The sequence below is a fragment of the Lissotriton helveticus genome, chromosome 5_1 (genome assembly GCF_964261635.1).
Source record: "Lissotriton helveticus chromosome 5_1, aLisHel1.1, whole genome shotgun sequence".
Classification (NCBI taxonomy): Eukaryota; Metazoa; Chordata; class Amphibia; order Caudata; family Salamandridae; genus Lissotriton; species Lissotriton helveticus.
In genome coordinates, this window is record NC_136065.1 from 1,217,956,875 (window position 1) to 1,217,974,008 (window position 17,134).

General features: G+C 44.9%; 1 protein-coding gene across 1 annotated transcript in view; it reads left to right on the forward strand.

Moving 5' to 3' along the window:
* Positions 1–17,134, forward strand: part of PLPP4 (phospholipid phosphatase 4) — a 745,038-nt gene that overhangs the window by 277,461 nt on the left and 450,443 nt on the right. The window contains exon 2 of the mRNA XM_078641202.1: positions 4,953–5,061. Coding sequence (XP_078497328.1) covers positions 4,953–5,061 — 109 coding nt within the window. The remainder of the gene's footprint in view (positions 1–4,952; positions 5,062–17,134) is intronic.

Genomic DNA, 17,134 nt, shown 5'->3' on the forward strand with positions numbered 1-17,134 from the left:
ATCTTGTTACACTGTGCCAGAGGCACGGGCAGAATTTACAAGGGATAATGTACAGGACAGGGCCACCTGGACCACTGTCAAGGGTATGCACTTTTAGAACTTAGCACTTGTAGAAAGTAAAATCACTGTAGAGCACAATATAAAAATAGAGCACACAACCAGTAATCACTGGTAACAGGACCTCACTAGCACCACCTGTGCTAGGAGGACAACAACCACCTAAGTATTACAATACCTGTAGGGGTGTAAGAACATAACACATGATGCAATGCATAACATTCATTCAGAGGTGTAAGGAGGGAAAACACATGATGCATCAACAATACATTCAGAGGTGTAGAACAATAAAACACAGTTGCACAAAACTCAGATAAGTCACCACCTGTGACAGTCCCTAGGCCAACTGGCCTCTCTAGGGCTAGGACGCCCTGTGTCCCAAAAGTCAGGGGGCCTAAACGTGGCAGTTGCCCACAAAGTGCTGGGCAACTAGTACAGGGAAAGTTAGGGCAACGTTGGAGCCTTGTGGGCTCAAGAACCACCACTGTGGCACTGCTGAGCCTCTCTGGGCTCTCAAAGCAACTGTGGGCGCAAGAGCCTCTCTGGGCTCGAAATATCCAAATTGCCCCCCAGGAGCCTCGGGGCTCCTAATCTCAAGGCGGCTGCGTTGGAGTCCCTCACGGGGGACTCAGAGCAAGGACAAATGCCCCCAAGAGCCTCATAGGCTCACGAACAAAGAACTGGCCTCGAGCCTCTCTGGGCTCGCGAAGCAAATGTCACCCTCAGAGCCTCGGGGCTCTGCACAAGAAATGCCCTCTCAAGAGCCTCGCTGGGCTCTCAAGACAATTGGCGCCTTCTTGGGGGTCCCCCCCCTCTGGGGGACTCGAGATCCAGTAAATGCCCCCAACCGTTGGAGTCCCGGCTCGGGGGACTCGTGGGGCAAAGGTGCGCCCTGGTGGAGCGGCCCGCTGCCAAGTGGGGGCCGCTCGAGTAGAGGCAGGGGGGGGAAGGTGCACGACCCCGCACCTCTCCCCTAGCCGGCTTTCACTCACCGGCTGTTCCTGCTCTCCTCACGGGCTGCGGGGCTCTTCTTTCACTCGGGGAGCCTCGCCAGGGACTTCGCTTCAGCTTACCCGGCTCCTCTCCTCGCTGGCAGCGCGGGGCTCCTCTCTCCACTCGGGGAGCCTCGGGGACACGGCCGGCTGCTTCACTTCTTGCTGCTCGGCTGCGGGGGCGGGACTTCCGGGTCACCCTCCCTCGGGCCGCGCAGCGATTGGTTGGCCGTCCAACCACTTCCGGGTCGCCGCGGGCAGCGCGGCGGCTCGCTTCAGACAGGCAGGCAGGGTCCCATTATCCGAGGAGTGGGCTCCCTCGCGATAAATTAAAATCCCAGGACGGGGCAATGCCGGGTGGGCACCGGCCTTCAAAAGGCAATAATCCGAGGTGGGCACTCGGACATCAAACGGTGGGCACCACCAAAGCAGCAGGTGCCGGGTGGGCACCGGCTGGGCTCTCAAAGCGCTAACAGCGCTAACAACGAAGACAAGGCGCTCCCAAGCGCCACAGGATAAAATACAGCGCTCACAGCGCTACGGCCAAAATGAAGCGCCCTCAAGCACTAGGCCAGCAATCCTCAGTGCTCCCCAGCACTGGAGGACAGGACAAGGCTCCAGCAAGGGCTGGAGGTAGGCAGAGGGGCAAGGCTGGGCCCAGAGCCAGCACACTGGGTCTCCAGGCAGGGAGACAGTCCAAGTGGCGGTCCTCTGGCCCAGCAGCAGCAACAGCCCCCTCTGGCAGGAACAGAAAAGAGAACCACTTCTGTGGGGACACAGCCCCATTTTTATACACCACATTCCTTTGTTTGGAGGTGCAGGGTGGGGGGAAACCAGTCGCAGCTGGTCTTGGAGCACTCTTGATGGGCCAACCACCCCTTTCATTCACTGGGGAGGCTAGGGTCGTTAGACACACCGCAGGGGGGCGGAGCCGGCATTGTGTGGGGCAAACCCAGCCCATCCAGGACACAGGTACACTCCTCCCACACATCACTCATGCTTCACCACCGGGCAAACCCATCCAGACTTCCTGGAGCCTGGCATGCCAGCCAGCTCCAGCCAATCACGCTCCAGCACCCTCACGGCACACATATCTCAATGTCCAGAAGTAGCACTTCCCTTCTAGACACATACATGCCGCATACACCATCTCGCAGCATTCACTCTCACAAGTTCACACATACTAAACTCGAGCCTGCACTCCCCACGCATCAGGAACTACCAGGGACACACACATTCCCCATGCATTCCTATGGGAGGGCAGGCCAACCATACTACACGCACACACTTTACTCTGGGACACAGGGAAAAAGTGCGCAGAGACCCAAAAATCACTAACACAGGGTCACAAATAAGAGCAAAAAGTTTAGGGGTGAACCTGCCCTAAGGGCCAAGTCCAATAGTCTGTTTATAGGGTACTTCTTTTGTATCTATAGAGATTTTCCAGCCTCTGTGTGTGATGCAAATAATCAACAGTTAGATGCATCACTTCCTGTGATAGCACCAAGCCAAAGGTCATGCAGTGTTGCTTCCTTTCATTTCATGGGGTCCAGTGGTCAGATGTGATATCATCAAGTCAAATGCTGTTTAATATCACTTCCTGTGACATCATCAGGGTAGGTCAGAGGGCAGGTGATGTCAATTCCTGTGATGTCACCAGGTCAAAGTTTGTGTGATGCCACCTCCTGTGACATCAGTTGGGGGACACATGGCAAGTGATGTGACTTCTGCTACCCCTGGTATTTTGATGAATCAATATCCATGGTGAGGGTTCCAAATTTCTTTTCGCCAGGGATGCTAGAGTAAGGCCCGTTTCTAGGCCACTTGGCATGCCTTCTGAGCCTTTTGTAAACATCTTTTTTGTTGGTCCATATTGCATGTGTTCCAGCATGTAATGCACATTTATTTTATTTTATATACTATTGTATGTATTTGTGTAGTGTGTGAATCAGCTCCATGGAGTATCAGAGCAGAGAGGTGGGTAATGTGCCAGAAATTACACAAATTTGATTCGGGAGAAACAGAGGGAGTGAAGTGAATAAAAGGGAGCAAACATTATCATTATTTAACAAGCCCGTATGTCACCAAATGTTTATAAGTGATGCCCATCGAAACCTAATCAGGAAATTCCACACTGAAACAACATTGGCAGAGCCAATAGGTCTGGTGTTGGCTGCCAGCCTTTTAGTTTTTTCAATGCTTGTTTTGTTTTGTCCTGGTTTTTGTAAAACTTGTTGTTGGGGGCACTGCTTGGTCCTCGCTCGTTTGGGCAGAATATATCGAATGGAGGACATGTTCTCATTGAGCAGTCCCTTTGCTTGTATCTTGTGTGACTTTTCAATGTGAGCTATGGCTTCACTCTAAATTTCACAAAATGAAATTTTGAAATTTCACACAGGCTCATGAATGCCAAAGACAGTAAAGATGTTATCTATGTGATTCTAAATTTCTAGCGACCACATCTAGATGCATGTCTCCTATCTGCACATTCCTATATAGTTCAGCCCTGCACGCCCTAATTTTGTAACACTGGTGAAACTTGTGGGCTTTTAGTAAGTGGTGTGTTTCGGAAGGACCATCATTTAAGATGGTCTTTTAAGGATGTAATTAGTGTGCCATAGCCACCTGCAAAGCGTTCTCCAGTCGTTCCTATGACCTATGCAGACACATAAGCATATTCAGTAGTAAGCCGGTTTATCTTTGTTCCGTCTCGAGGTCCACCGATCCACTCAGAGTTGAAGTGATAGATAGTATTTTTAAATAGACCCTGTTTGAGGCCAGTTTTTGTATTTGCACAGAGGTAATCGTGCAATAAGGATTGTTTTCTAGCAGCAAGCTCTTTCCAAGGAGCTGTCACTGCCTAATGTGTCTGCATTATTTTGCATGAGCAGGCTAGAGTTGACGGCCTGGTCCAGTACCCTAAAAATGAAATCCAACAGCTTTCTACTTAAAATATGCTAATGGTTATGACACTTGGAAGTTAGCAATCAGGTGGGAGAGCTGGCAAGAAAGATATATCCAAGAAGCGAAGAACAAAGTGAGCACATGGTGACACCATTCATGCAGTTTGCCAAAGATGGGGCGATGCTTCCCAAGAAAAATGTAGTAGGAAAGATCTGCAAAGAATTGCATAGACATGTATTGGAGATGGGAGATTCAGCTCATCTGGACTGCAGTGTTAAAGATGGCTGTGGTTCTGGAAGCAGTTGGGTGTTGTTATCAGTGCCCAGCATTGTAACCGAAACCTCGAGCATGGGCATCGCCATCATGGAAATTGGACTTGCTTGGGTTTAGGATAAAGTTGCTTCTGAGGCATGACTCATCTTGTGACGGTAAATGTGAGTGTTACGTTAGCTGATGCTTGACTTACAGCTAGACCTACTCGAAAGAGTGAGCAAATATTGCCATGCGTTAGAGTGGGGAAAGAAGCAATTAAAGACTGATGTGTTGATAATAAGATTGAAGAGCTTTGCAGACCCCAAGAAGCAGTTCTTTAATCATAGTGGACAGCATGCGGTAGGCCGTAGCAGAAGAGTCACAATATGTGGCTTGGAGGAGGGTGCCCCAACGCACTGTGATGGAAGCAAAGATTTAGTGGCCAGGAGACTGGATTGACACCACACAGAATGGAAGTGGAGGGCAGGTTTAGGTATCATGAAGGTTAGTGGGTTCATCCTATGCTGATCAATACGAGAAAATGGCTGCCTTGTTTGATCAATTCTGTTAACCAGGCAGAAGGCGCATTGATACATGTTGAGCCAATCCCATTTTTGTAGAATTTGAGACGAGCACTCTGCTAGGAGTAAATCAATAAATCATTTTGCTCAACCTCTGACTAAATTCATGAATGTCATCTAACGTTTTGGGACAGATTATTAAATTAATTTCCTTCTGTGTTTTCAGTTTTACAGAGTTTTTGGATCCTTTCCAGAGAGTTATTCAGCCCGAGGAAATCTGGCTGTACAAGAACCCATTGGTCCAGACTGACAACATCCCCACACGCCTCATGTTTGTAAGTACAATTAGACAGGCCCTGAACTATGGTGTAACTACCTTACCTATGGATGCATTCATGTATAGATTTACGCTTACATAGCGTGCACTACAGATGAATTTGATTTAAAGTCACTCTTGACAGTAGCCAGGAAAAGAACAGAGTAAATTGAAGCTACATAAGGTGCTGGAGCCTGCTACTTTAAATAAATGTTTACATGGCACCTTAGACAAAGACGCTTAACAAAAGACTGTTTAGTTCTGAAGACGAGTTTGAATTAATATATTTAAGATTTCACGAGCCTGGAATTAATATATTTCAGATTACATGAACCTGGAATTAATATATTTCAGATAACATCAATGCTGAATCGGATCTTCTATGGTGCATGTGAAGTGAAAAGGAAGGGGCATTTTATGGGTCAGAGGGGCATTTGCACTGCTCACTTAACCAGCAAACCCAATGAGTTGCTGGATGAAACAGGGGCCTGACTAATAGTAATGCTGATTCTGTACATTTATGAGTATCTCTCCTTGAGAGCCCTACCGCTAAGAGGTCTATGGACCAATAAGATACGAGCGCTGTATGAGCAGGTTAATAATCAGGGTCATTACTATTCAATGCAGCGCAGAGAGTAAGTGGCGGCAGTTCCACAGTGCACTGTAGGAGTCACCGAGGTAATGTCAACCTTTACTGTACAGGTTTGTTTGGGATAGCAAAATAACAAGACGCCTCATAAAAAGGCAGTCCTGGGAACGAATTGTACCCCAGAAAATAGAGAGGTGATTTAAAAACTAATTTACAGATAGGAAAATTGTGTTTAGGCATTAAACAGAATTTTATAATGACAATGATGTGTTATTGGTAGTTTTCCTGAGGGTCCTAGTCTAGCTCTGAATGTGACAGTTCTTTGGAGTAAGATTATGTGCCTTCAGTTTGTTACACTGGGATAAAACTATATGTACAAGCTAGTAGGACTAGCAGCGTATCAGCACTCTCCCTTAGGATCTGTTTGTGGATCACCACTGTGACAGTCGACGGTAAGTGAGTCCTCAGGAGCCTACACCCTATTTGAGTGGCCCCTCAAAGTGCCTAGATTCAGGTCTGCCCTGCAGGGGTTATCCTGGAGCTGTGTGAGAGTTTTAAGTGCTTAAGTCAAGCTAGAGTGCAGTGCTCAAGAGGCCGTAGATTGAGGCTCGCCTTTCCCTTCAGCAAATTTCAGTTAATATTTTTCAATTTTCAGTGAACCAAATCCGCCACTGTAGTATGCTGCTCAGCCTGGATGACCATGTGTGACAAAGTTGGGGTGTAATAAACCTACATGAAAACCACCTCGACTGGACCATCCATCCTATTATTACAGCCACTTTGTTAAGCGTGTTTCCCCATTACCTCGGAGGCTTCACTTTGCACACACAGGACGTGACCAATAGTGCCTTCTTTCTTGGCCCCACACCTGATGTCGCCCTTAGTTCTCTAAAGCACACTTTTTTTGAGGGCCCGATTGACACCACATCCTGAGTAGAAGCAGCTTGATCCTACAAAATTCTTTCTGGAGGCAAATGCCAGGAAGTCCTACAGATCTCTGGTGCAGGAGTGGCAATATAAACCCACCTATTCACAGGCAACATTCAAAGAGCATGTCTTCATGATTTAAAAGGCGTCAATAATAAAGATGTGCTTGATTCTAATCAGGACAGTGGGCTTTACGGAGTCAGTGACAAGTATTTTAATTGATTTTGCTTTGATATTTGGTACAAAAACTATGGCTTGAATGGGAGACACTTCAGTCCCCCTTTTTGCTGAAAAGTGGGTATTTCATAAATCAGACTCCTTGTGCATGAAAGGTTTTTGTTCCTGCATATTCTGTGGTTCCCAAAATTGGAGGCTTTGCTACCACAAAAATCTGACTTCAGATTTACAAAAGGTATATTGTGAGTCATAAATATCTTTATGCCTCTCAGTGACTGCGACTCCTATGAAGTGGTAGGTAAAGGGGGTGTCCCCTCCTCGCGGGAGATGCGCAGTGAGATGTAACAATGGATTGACCCAGCATTTATAAATGGAAACCACTGATTGCAAAATGACTAGTGAAAGGGAACAGTATACCTTTGCCAAGTGGATACTGTCCAAGAGGGAAAGGTGTAATATTTCCATGAGGGACAGCTTCCATTTTGTAAAAGTGGCCATTAGAAGGAACCATGTTTGCACCTTGTGAACAGCAATGCGGAGACGGGGGCCTGCTCTCCCTGAAAGGCCTCCGTCCCTCCATTTGCATCCGTTCGGTAGGATTCTCAAAAAGTATCCTGCCTCATTTATATGTATCAGGCAGGGTTTTTGCACAGAGATAAATTAATGTATTTGTCACCGCGTAAAAACCTTCTCAGATCACAAACCAATCCCTCTGCAGACACGGTGACTGATTTGCACCCCCAGGAAAGTACACTGGGGCCTCAGTTACCAATGAAACCTTACACTCAGTATTCGGCGGAAGTACCATCATAGTGCCCTCATGTCAGTGCCATAACTTTCTGAGTGTCGCCGGGCACGCGAAGTTGTGCTTTCGTAGGTCTAGCACCGCCTTCATCACCTTGGAGCTAGTGCGTCATAAATGGTTGCAACTTAAAATCAGCTCCTGTTTGAATTGATATGGCATGTACCTGCGTGGCTGTGAATGTGCATCTGTGTGCGTGTATGTGGGGCGAGTGCGCACTAGTTTTACTGCAGATACAGCAGGTGTGTTAAAATCAAAATATTTTATGTTCTGTAAACGGCTTTGTGATTGTGTACCATTAATGAACTTATATTTATGTCAACACGAAATTGTTCCATACATAAGCTTTCAATCTATCTATCTATCTATCTATCTATCTATCTATCTATCTATCTATCTATCTATCTATCTATCTATCTATCTATCTATCTATCTATCTATCTTATATATACATACATTTATGTTACTAAATATGTGTATATGTTTTCCCATATAAGAATGTTCTCATACATACAATCTTCCCTGCATAATTGTGTCACTGTATGTCATTGTCTGTTGCTGTACAACAATCCGAGAATGAAAATCCAGTCTGACCTAATTGAAAAGCAAGCTAAGGCAGACCACTGCTTTTACGAAATCACTCAAATGGCTCCATCATCTGGATGGAAAAAAGAAAACGTTCTCATCAGTAGTTTGAGGTTTAATGCGTTGCACGGAAAAGCAATAATCTCCGCTACAAATGAGAAAGCAGCATTGTCTGGCCGCGGCAACCTGGAGAGATGTTTATTTTTTCTATTGCAAGCATAATCCACAAAATAAATATAAAAAATGTAGTTATCTAAACATGGCCATGATATGCATGCAAATAAAATACAAAATGAAAAAGCATTCACTGTAGTGGACGTTTTACTATTGATGTATTTTTAAAACACACTTCATGACAGTATTTTTGCATCTTTGAAAAGGAGATAGAAAATAAAGCACCAAAAGCTAGATGCACAAATAATTTTTGCTGTCTCAAAAGGAATGATTCGCAGAATTGGGCCGTCTTTGCAACTGCAAAATGTTTTTTGTTATGTATAAACTCAAAATGGCGATTCGGTAACTTGTTACCGAATCTCTGTCCGGGTTTGTGAACACAGACAGAATCGTTATTTGGAAGGGATGTGTTCATGACGTCCCTTGCACATAGGGAATCTGAATGGCTTGCACTTATGTTTTGGGACCGTGGTTGCAAAACATTTGTACCTTACCACCAACTGAACGTTGACGTTAACCCATTCGCAGGGACCTCTTCCCATTTGAGAATGTTAAAAAAAAATATTTTAGTTGCAGGCAGTGTTTCCACAGACCACTGCCTACTTTAAAAAAATCAAAATTAAACAATTAATTTTTATTTTTAAATTCATCCCATTTTTCTTTAAGGAAAGCGCGCTGCAGTAAAAAAAAATGATGGCTTTATTTAAATATAAATGCGTATGTATATATATATATTCACTGAAAAAACCATAGGTTATAGACCATATATAGTTAGGAATTAGCATTTAAAAAACCTTATTTTACTCACACAAAACCATTGAAATTCCATATATAGTTAGTTGTACTAACTATATATCGCGCACCCGCAATCCACTGCTGATCATGTCACATATTACATCATTCATGACATGGTCAGTGACATCACTGATGCCATCACTGATGACATCTCAAATGACATCACTGATGACATCACTGATGACATCTCAAATGACATCACTGATGACATCACTGATGACATCTCAAATGACATCACTGATGACATCACTGATGACAACATCCAGTGACTGTATTTTTCTGTAAAGTTAAAATATGTCTTGAGTGGATGTATAAGTGTCTGGATGAAGGATTTAGTAGGTGTATGACTGACTGTATGAGTGAGTGATTAAATGTGTCTCACTGAGTGCATGGGTTAGTGACTAAACTGTCTTAATTTGTGCATCATTATGTCTGTTGTTCTGAAAACTGCTGCATGTGTTGTTCAGTAGCTATATGAGTAACTATATGGGTTATTGATTGGTTGCCCAAGTATTTGTATGGGAGACTGAGTGTATGTGTGGGTGGCTGGGAGGTGTATGACTCTGTGCATAGATGTGTGAGCAGTTGATTCACTAGATGTATGGGTTCAAAAGTGCATGTGGAAACAGCTGTATGGGCGGTTGACTGTGTGCATCAGTGTATTGGTGAGTGAATGGATATCTCAGTGCTACATGTCAAAGTAAGTACATATGTAAAACACAGTACATGTGAGACTTGACATATATAAATAACTGTGCATAAGAGCCAGTGAATGTGTGAGTGGCTGTATGCATCATTGTGAACTTGTATCCAGGATTGTATAAGAGAGTAAATATGTTTTAGTATATGTTTGAATAAGTAAGGTGTGTATAACTGTATAGTTGGGAAAATGGAGGTGTGATTGATTGTTTGCATGACTGACTAGGTGTGTGTGTGTAACTTCATGGATGAATGACAATCTGTGAGTCTGTGTTTACACTGAGTGTATCTAAGGTTATATTAGAGTCTGAAGAGGTTCATCGTATTATCACATGAATGATGTCATCAGTGATGTGATCAGTAATGTCAAATGAGATGTCATCAGTGATGTCATCAGTGATGTCATCAGTGATGTCATCAGTGATGTCATCAGTGATGTCATTTGAGATGTCATCAGTGATGTCATCAGTGATGTCATTTGAGATGTCATCAGTGATGTCATCAGTGATGTCACTGACCATGTCATGAATGATGTAATATGTGACATGATCAGCAGTGGATTGCGGGTGCGCGATATATAGTTAGTACAACTAACTATATATGGAATTTCAATGGTTTTGTGTGAGTAAAATAAGGTTTTTTAAATGCTAATTCCTAACTATATATGGTCTATAACCTATGGTTTTTTCAGTGAATTTTCAAGGTTTTGTAAATGCTAATTCCTAACTATATATGGTCTATAACCTATGGTTTTTTCAGTGAATTTCAATGGTTTTTTAATAGCAAATATCATAAGCTGTCGATTGTCAAGTACGTGGTAAGAAAAAACATTTTCGTGTTTATGCACACTGATCTGCTTTCAATGCTGCCCCCCCCCTCATTTCTATTAGGAGTACTCTCTCTTTGCAGATAGTGAAGGGTAGTTAACGCAGGCCTTTGCCCCCGTTGTAATCCGTCGTGCCTGCTTCTCTCTCCATTTGATTGATTGTTATCCAAGCATTTACTGTTTTAGAATTGGTTCTCTTTGGTTCATTCTCTATTTACAAACAAGCACAGAGTCGCAATACTCTGTTTAGTCTTTGCAGATAGCGAAAAATCGTGTAAAAAAACTAAAGGAATCGAGCAAAATCAGTAGGCCACTAATGGGATCTCTTTTTGACCTCGCTAAAATAGAAACATTAGGAACAACCTGTTGAAAATAGCAATGTGTATGTACATAAGCGGCGTTCATTTGTGTTCACAGTACCCCTTGTTGATTGTTTGAATCGAGCATTGAATTGTTCGAAGTTGGTTCTCTTAAGGATCTTCTCTGCCTGCAAACGGGGAAGAATAGGAATATTCTCTCTCCCTTTGCAGATAGTGAAGGGTAGGTAACGCAAACCTTTAACACGTCGTGCCTATTTCGTTCCTCATTGATTGATTGTTTGCCCGAACATTGACTGTTTGGGAATTGGTTCTTTTTGGAGGTATTCCCTGTTTGCAAATAAACGTAGGAAAATCTTTGCAAGTAGTGAAAGGGTAGGTAATGCGGACCTTTCTCCCCCGTTGTAATCTGTCATGCCTATCTACTCCCCACTGATTGATGCACCTGTTTCACCCGGACCATTTACTAGAGATAGGTCATCTGGCCCGACCAGAGAGCACCCCTAGTGAAAAGGACATATGCAATAATAACGAAGTGATCACTGTATCCTGTTAACAGAAACTTTAGCATGAAACAACCTGGAAAGAAAGGAATAGGAAAACGAAAATCAGTAGGCCACTGATGAACTTTTTATTAAATAACAAACAAAGAAACGATAACAATACGTAATGATAAAACCTATTATTGTCCTAGAAACAAGAAACGTTAGAAGTAAGCCCGTAATAAGAAACCTGAAAACAGTAAGAGAAACCAAGTGTGACATTGCAACGGCCACAAGGCAACGAGGCTTCATCGCCCCTCACTGCCCCAAAACGTGTCTGTCCCACCGCCTGCCACGGCCAAATAACGGCAAACTGGGAAAGATACAAGTCAGCAGACATCCGCCCCATTCTGGAAACTTCCAAAGTGCAACAGGTTTGCGGCTACGCCCAGCCGGAAGCAACACATATAAGGCGGGTCCTGCTGCCAACCGTCGGCAGAAGATCATCACGTAGGGTGTAGCCGGAGGAAAGGCCGAGGCCAATGGGACCCGGCCAGAGGGATTGCTACGACAACCCTGGAGAGTTGCAAGGGGGGGAATGTCTGTGTCCTCGACCCTCCCCTCTCTCTCCCAGTCCGGCCACCATCAACCAGCGGCCGAGGCCGACGGGATCCGGCCGCGGTGGCGGTAACCCTGGAGAATTGCAGGTTAGACCCTCTCTCTCCCAGTCTGGGCCAGCATCCATGGAGGGCCTGGGAGTGGAGAGGCCACTGCACGAAAGGCCCAGGAGAGGCACCACACGCCAAGGCCTGCCCCACCGGATGAGCCAAGGAACCCGTTCATGGGGCCAGAGCAAAGGGCGTCCGGCCGCCATCCACCGGAGGTCCGGCCCAAAGACGGACGGGACATTTCTTCTTTCTTTTATAATGGCTGCGACAACACTGGGGGGGATGTCTTGCACATGCCTCCGACCCCCCTCCCCTCGTCCTCATCGCCTGGTCCGGCCATAACAAATGTCAAGCGAGACGCCGTGGGGTGCACTGGGTGGGAGAGACGGTGCGAACAGGCCTCTCCCGCCTCCCCAGGTGGAGGCTTCCCAGCTGCACCCTCAGCGCTCCAGGCGCCCGGAAAAGGGTTCTTCCACTGTGGCGATGCTGCAACGTCTCGCCCGGCAGGGTGGAGCCCGTCCGCTCATTTGACCCCGCGATCGCCGGTAGCTACCGAACTCTCAAAATGGCGGTCGACCTGGCAAGAGCGGGCCCAGCATAAAGAAATGGCCCGGTCACTGGTTGACTCCACCACCGTAGTCCTCCACGACATTGAAGATTCTAGAGGAGCCGCGGGAGTCCCCGACCCCCGCAGACACCCCCGATGGGGAATGACTGCCATGATCGCCCGTGGAGTGACGAAACTGTAGCCGCGGGACGTCGGCGCCCCCATGCTGGCGCCAGCCTCAGTTTGAATGACTAGAATCCTGCAGACCACAGTTCGGATCAGTTCCGGTGAAAGCACAGTGTGACCCGGTAGGAAAAATTGTTGCACCCCCTCCCCTTTTTGACTGATGGTTCAAACCACCGATCCTTTCCTTTGCCCTTTAAACGGAACTTTGGACTGCCTCAACCCCCCCCCCCCCCCGGGGCGCCCCACGCCGTTATTCGGAGGGCGCCAACTTACTGGACATCACCTTGGTGCCATCCACATTTCAGCGCGTTCTGCTGCCTTGGAACTATTCGCACAACAGACCGCTACTGACGACCCACCCCCCGGGACGCCCCACGCCGGAAACCCAAATCAGTGCGGCACCCAGGCAACATCACCTGGTTGCCGTCCAGAAATCTGGACGTTGTGCTGCCTTGGGACTATTCGCACAACCGACCGCTACTGACCATTGTTCCTTCTTTTTCCCTAAAAATGTTTAAATGTTTTTACTGTTTTTGTTTTGTTGTATATATTTATAAGTTATTAAAGTTTTATATTCCTACTACTTTGTTGGAGTGCTATATATTTTTAATGTGACACATAATTGTAAAAACTTTGATGTACAAAGAGTCATCCCTGGAATCTTCCGCTTCAGGCTCGGTCCCCTCCCCAATCACAATACAGGATGGTTTTCAGATAGTAGGAACGCGTGTGGTGTGACGGATCTCATCGGGTGTGGGCCTTGATCTACTATAACTCCTTTGAAGAGGGGTGATTCTTTACAGCTGGGGCCATAAACTACATCTGCAGGGCTAGCTGATAGCCTGGGACCGGCCTGGACAATCGGACACAGAGGAAGAGGAGTGTCAGAGGGTGCGGTAGTGAATAGGGCGAAAGGGAGGTGTCGGGCGGGCACAGAGTGTGATTCTCAGGGAAGAGCAGCGCAGATGGGGGGAGGTTTATTGCCCATGCATAAGACAGAGAGCGGGGGTGACCAGTGCCTGGGGGAGATGCTTGCGAGGGTGGGGAGCCATGCTACGGATCGACAGCGTGCAGAGAGTGGGTCTGGTCAAGGCATCTAAAATGGCTGCCGTGCACGACAAAAGTGTGGCATTTGAAAAAAGGCAAGATGGCGCAGACAATGTTTTTCAACACTTCCTGATTTCCTTCGAATCGAACGTTAACAGACGTTGGGGCATATTACCAAAGTTAAGCGATATTTATCGCTAACGATGCTTAGCAACGAATTTTTTACCGCTAAGCATCGTCAGAAATTATCGCAGATAAACCTTGCTATTATCAAGGTTTATCGCAAATGCGATAAAAAACGGCCGCAATGCATGAATATCGCTGAAAAGTCAGCGATATTCATGCATTACCGAGCTAATGCTCTTAGCCATGTTATCCACCTCCCATTGGATAACATGGCTAAGAACTGCTCAGTTTTTGGAGATATTCGCGCTTAGCGCGAATATCTCCAAAAGTTGGTAATAGGAGATAGATATCTTGCATGTTGTAATGTAAGTTATTGTGGTATATGGAACTCATACCATAATCTCTCAGGAAAGCAGGAACTGATCCTTTTGGGACCGCCTGAGAAGGCCTAGGGGGTGAGGGGTACTCTACTTTGCCCCCTTTTCACGTTCTGAACTATTTTATTTTACTCTCTTCTGTAATTACACAAAATGGCAGCGATAGGATGCATCAGAGACAGACAGTGAGAGAAAGGAGGCCGGAGATGAAGAAGAGATGTCGAATACACATTGGAGATAATATAGTGGGAGAAGGGAAGTAAATATGAGTAAACTTACTATGTAACATAAAAATGTTGCACTCTATACTATAAGTCTCATTTTATACTACAATCACTTCGCTACAACCTCATAAATTAAAAATAAAAATGAATAATGTCTCAAACAATTTTTGATTTCTAAATATAAATTTATTCTTCTGAATTTTCATAATTTGAAAGAACTAGTAACATGTCCTCATCAGGAATTTCCTCTTCAATCATCTCATCAGGAATCTCCTCATGAAAAGTCTGCAATGATGATTCTTGTAACTCTATGGTCTCCAAACATTCGATAAATTCGCCGTCAAGAGATTGATCAAAAAAATCATTCAAGTCATCTCCTCCTTGTGAGAATATTTCATTATTGGTGCTGTCAATTTCAATAAATGTAGTGGATAATTCAAAAGAAATTGCCACGGTCTCTTCATTGAGATCCATTTTATTTTGAAATTTCTTGCTGTAAATTGCAGAAAAAAATAATCACTTTCATTTATCGTTTTTAGTAATACATAATATAAAACTAACTTTATCAAGTATTTAGTATAACAGAAGGACTGTAAATAAATAACAGAAAACATTTTTCAAATTATCTTAAAGTGTACAACATAGTTCCCCTTACAAATTAACAACTCACCTTTTTGAAAGTAGGAGAAGCGTTAGTACTGTGTAAATCAAACACCAGAAATTGAGCACCAAAAATTCCTCACAAATGTACCTCAGACAGTAGTATCACAAAATGGCTGTGGTTTCCTCTCATTTTAGATATATACATAACCAATTAACTTTCATCACACACAAATACAAAACCAAAGTAACATTTTAATTGGTTCTAAATTTCAACACTTTCAAATGTGTTTTCCCCATGCAATTTTCCATAGGACATTTAGATACGTCTACAGCCTGATTGGCTGAACGGATTTACACCAAACTTGGCAAAATGGTACATCAAACCTTGGGGGTCAGGGAGGATCTACTATGCCCCCTTATGGTCATTTGCCCCTTCGCTTTGGCCTCCTCTTGTCTCTCGATCCTACCGAGAGACAAGATGGCGGCCGCTACGGACTGTTTGGAATGTTTACAGACGCCGGAGAACCAATCAGCTTCGCTTCACAAAGCTCCGTAACGCGAAAAGTACGCAAAGCGGAGCGCTGCCCGGTCCGCTGTCACAGATATATATCTTTTTTTGAACGTTAATTTCTCAAAATCCACTGGAGCACATATATTGAGACATAGCAAAGGCACATCGGGCTACCAGTACCTACAATTTTGCCAAGTTTCGTGCAAATCCATTCAGCCGTTCGATTATTATTATATATTTATTTTTTTTGCCCCGCGGGGCCCTTTTAAAACCTCCACATCAAACCTAGGGGGTCAGGGAGGATCTACTATGCCCCCTTATGGTCATTTGCCCCTTCGCTTTGGCCTCCTCTTGTCTCTCGATCCTACCGAGAGACAAGATGGCGGCCGCTACGGACTGTTTGGAATGTTTACAGACGCCGGAGAACCAATCAGCTTCGCTTCACAAAGCTCCGTAACGCGAAAAGTACGCGAACCGGAGCGCTGCCCGGTCCGCTGTTACAGATATATATCTTTTTTTGAACGTTAATTTCTCAAAATCCACTGGAGCACATATATTGAGACCTAGCAAAGGCACATTGGGCTACTAGTCCCTACAATTTTGCCAAGTTTCGTGCAAATCCATTCAGCCGTTCGGGCTAAAAGTGAGGCCAACCGCCCTATGGAAATTAACATTGGAAAAACGCGTTTTGGGACCCCCCTTTTTTCTCGGCCCCCCCTTGACGAACCCCCCCCAAATTTCCAGGGGCTGCTCAGAAACAAAATGTTCAATTTTCCTGAAAATTTCTGCCAATTCCGTCCACAAACGCCAAAGTTATTAGACATAGAATTTTCAAAAATCCCATAGAGAAAAAATCCTAACTATATATGTCGCCAGTAGGTAATATATGCACATATATATAATAAAAAAAATAAATATATATATATATGTATATATATATATAGATATATATATATATATATATATATATATATATATATATATATATATATATATATCTATATCTATATATATATATATTACGCTCCATGGGGTTGTCCAAGTAGCGGGTAGCACCCGAGCCTGCGTGCGCCTTCCCCAAAGCGTTAGTTGGTATGGGCAGTTGCGTGTTTGAAATAGGCCGGACGCGTTTCGGAAATTTATTTTCCTCATCAGGGGCCAGCAGTAAAGTGCACGACGTCTACCATCTCCCTATATGAAAACACATATTGTGCTTGTGGGAGATGTAGTCCATATATCCTGGATGGATGCACTTTCAAATTACTGCTCGTTCCAAAGGCTCTACCATGAGCCCCAAACATCACTCCTGTCCTCATCCATCGCGCAGCTCCACATACGAGACTCCTTGGATAGCGAGTCTCGTGGCCCCCGTTTCTTCGGGGTGGTGCAACCCAGCGGCAGGACCGCCGCTAATATATTACGCTCCATGG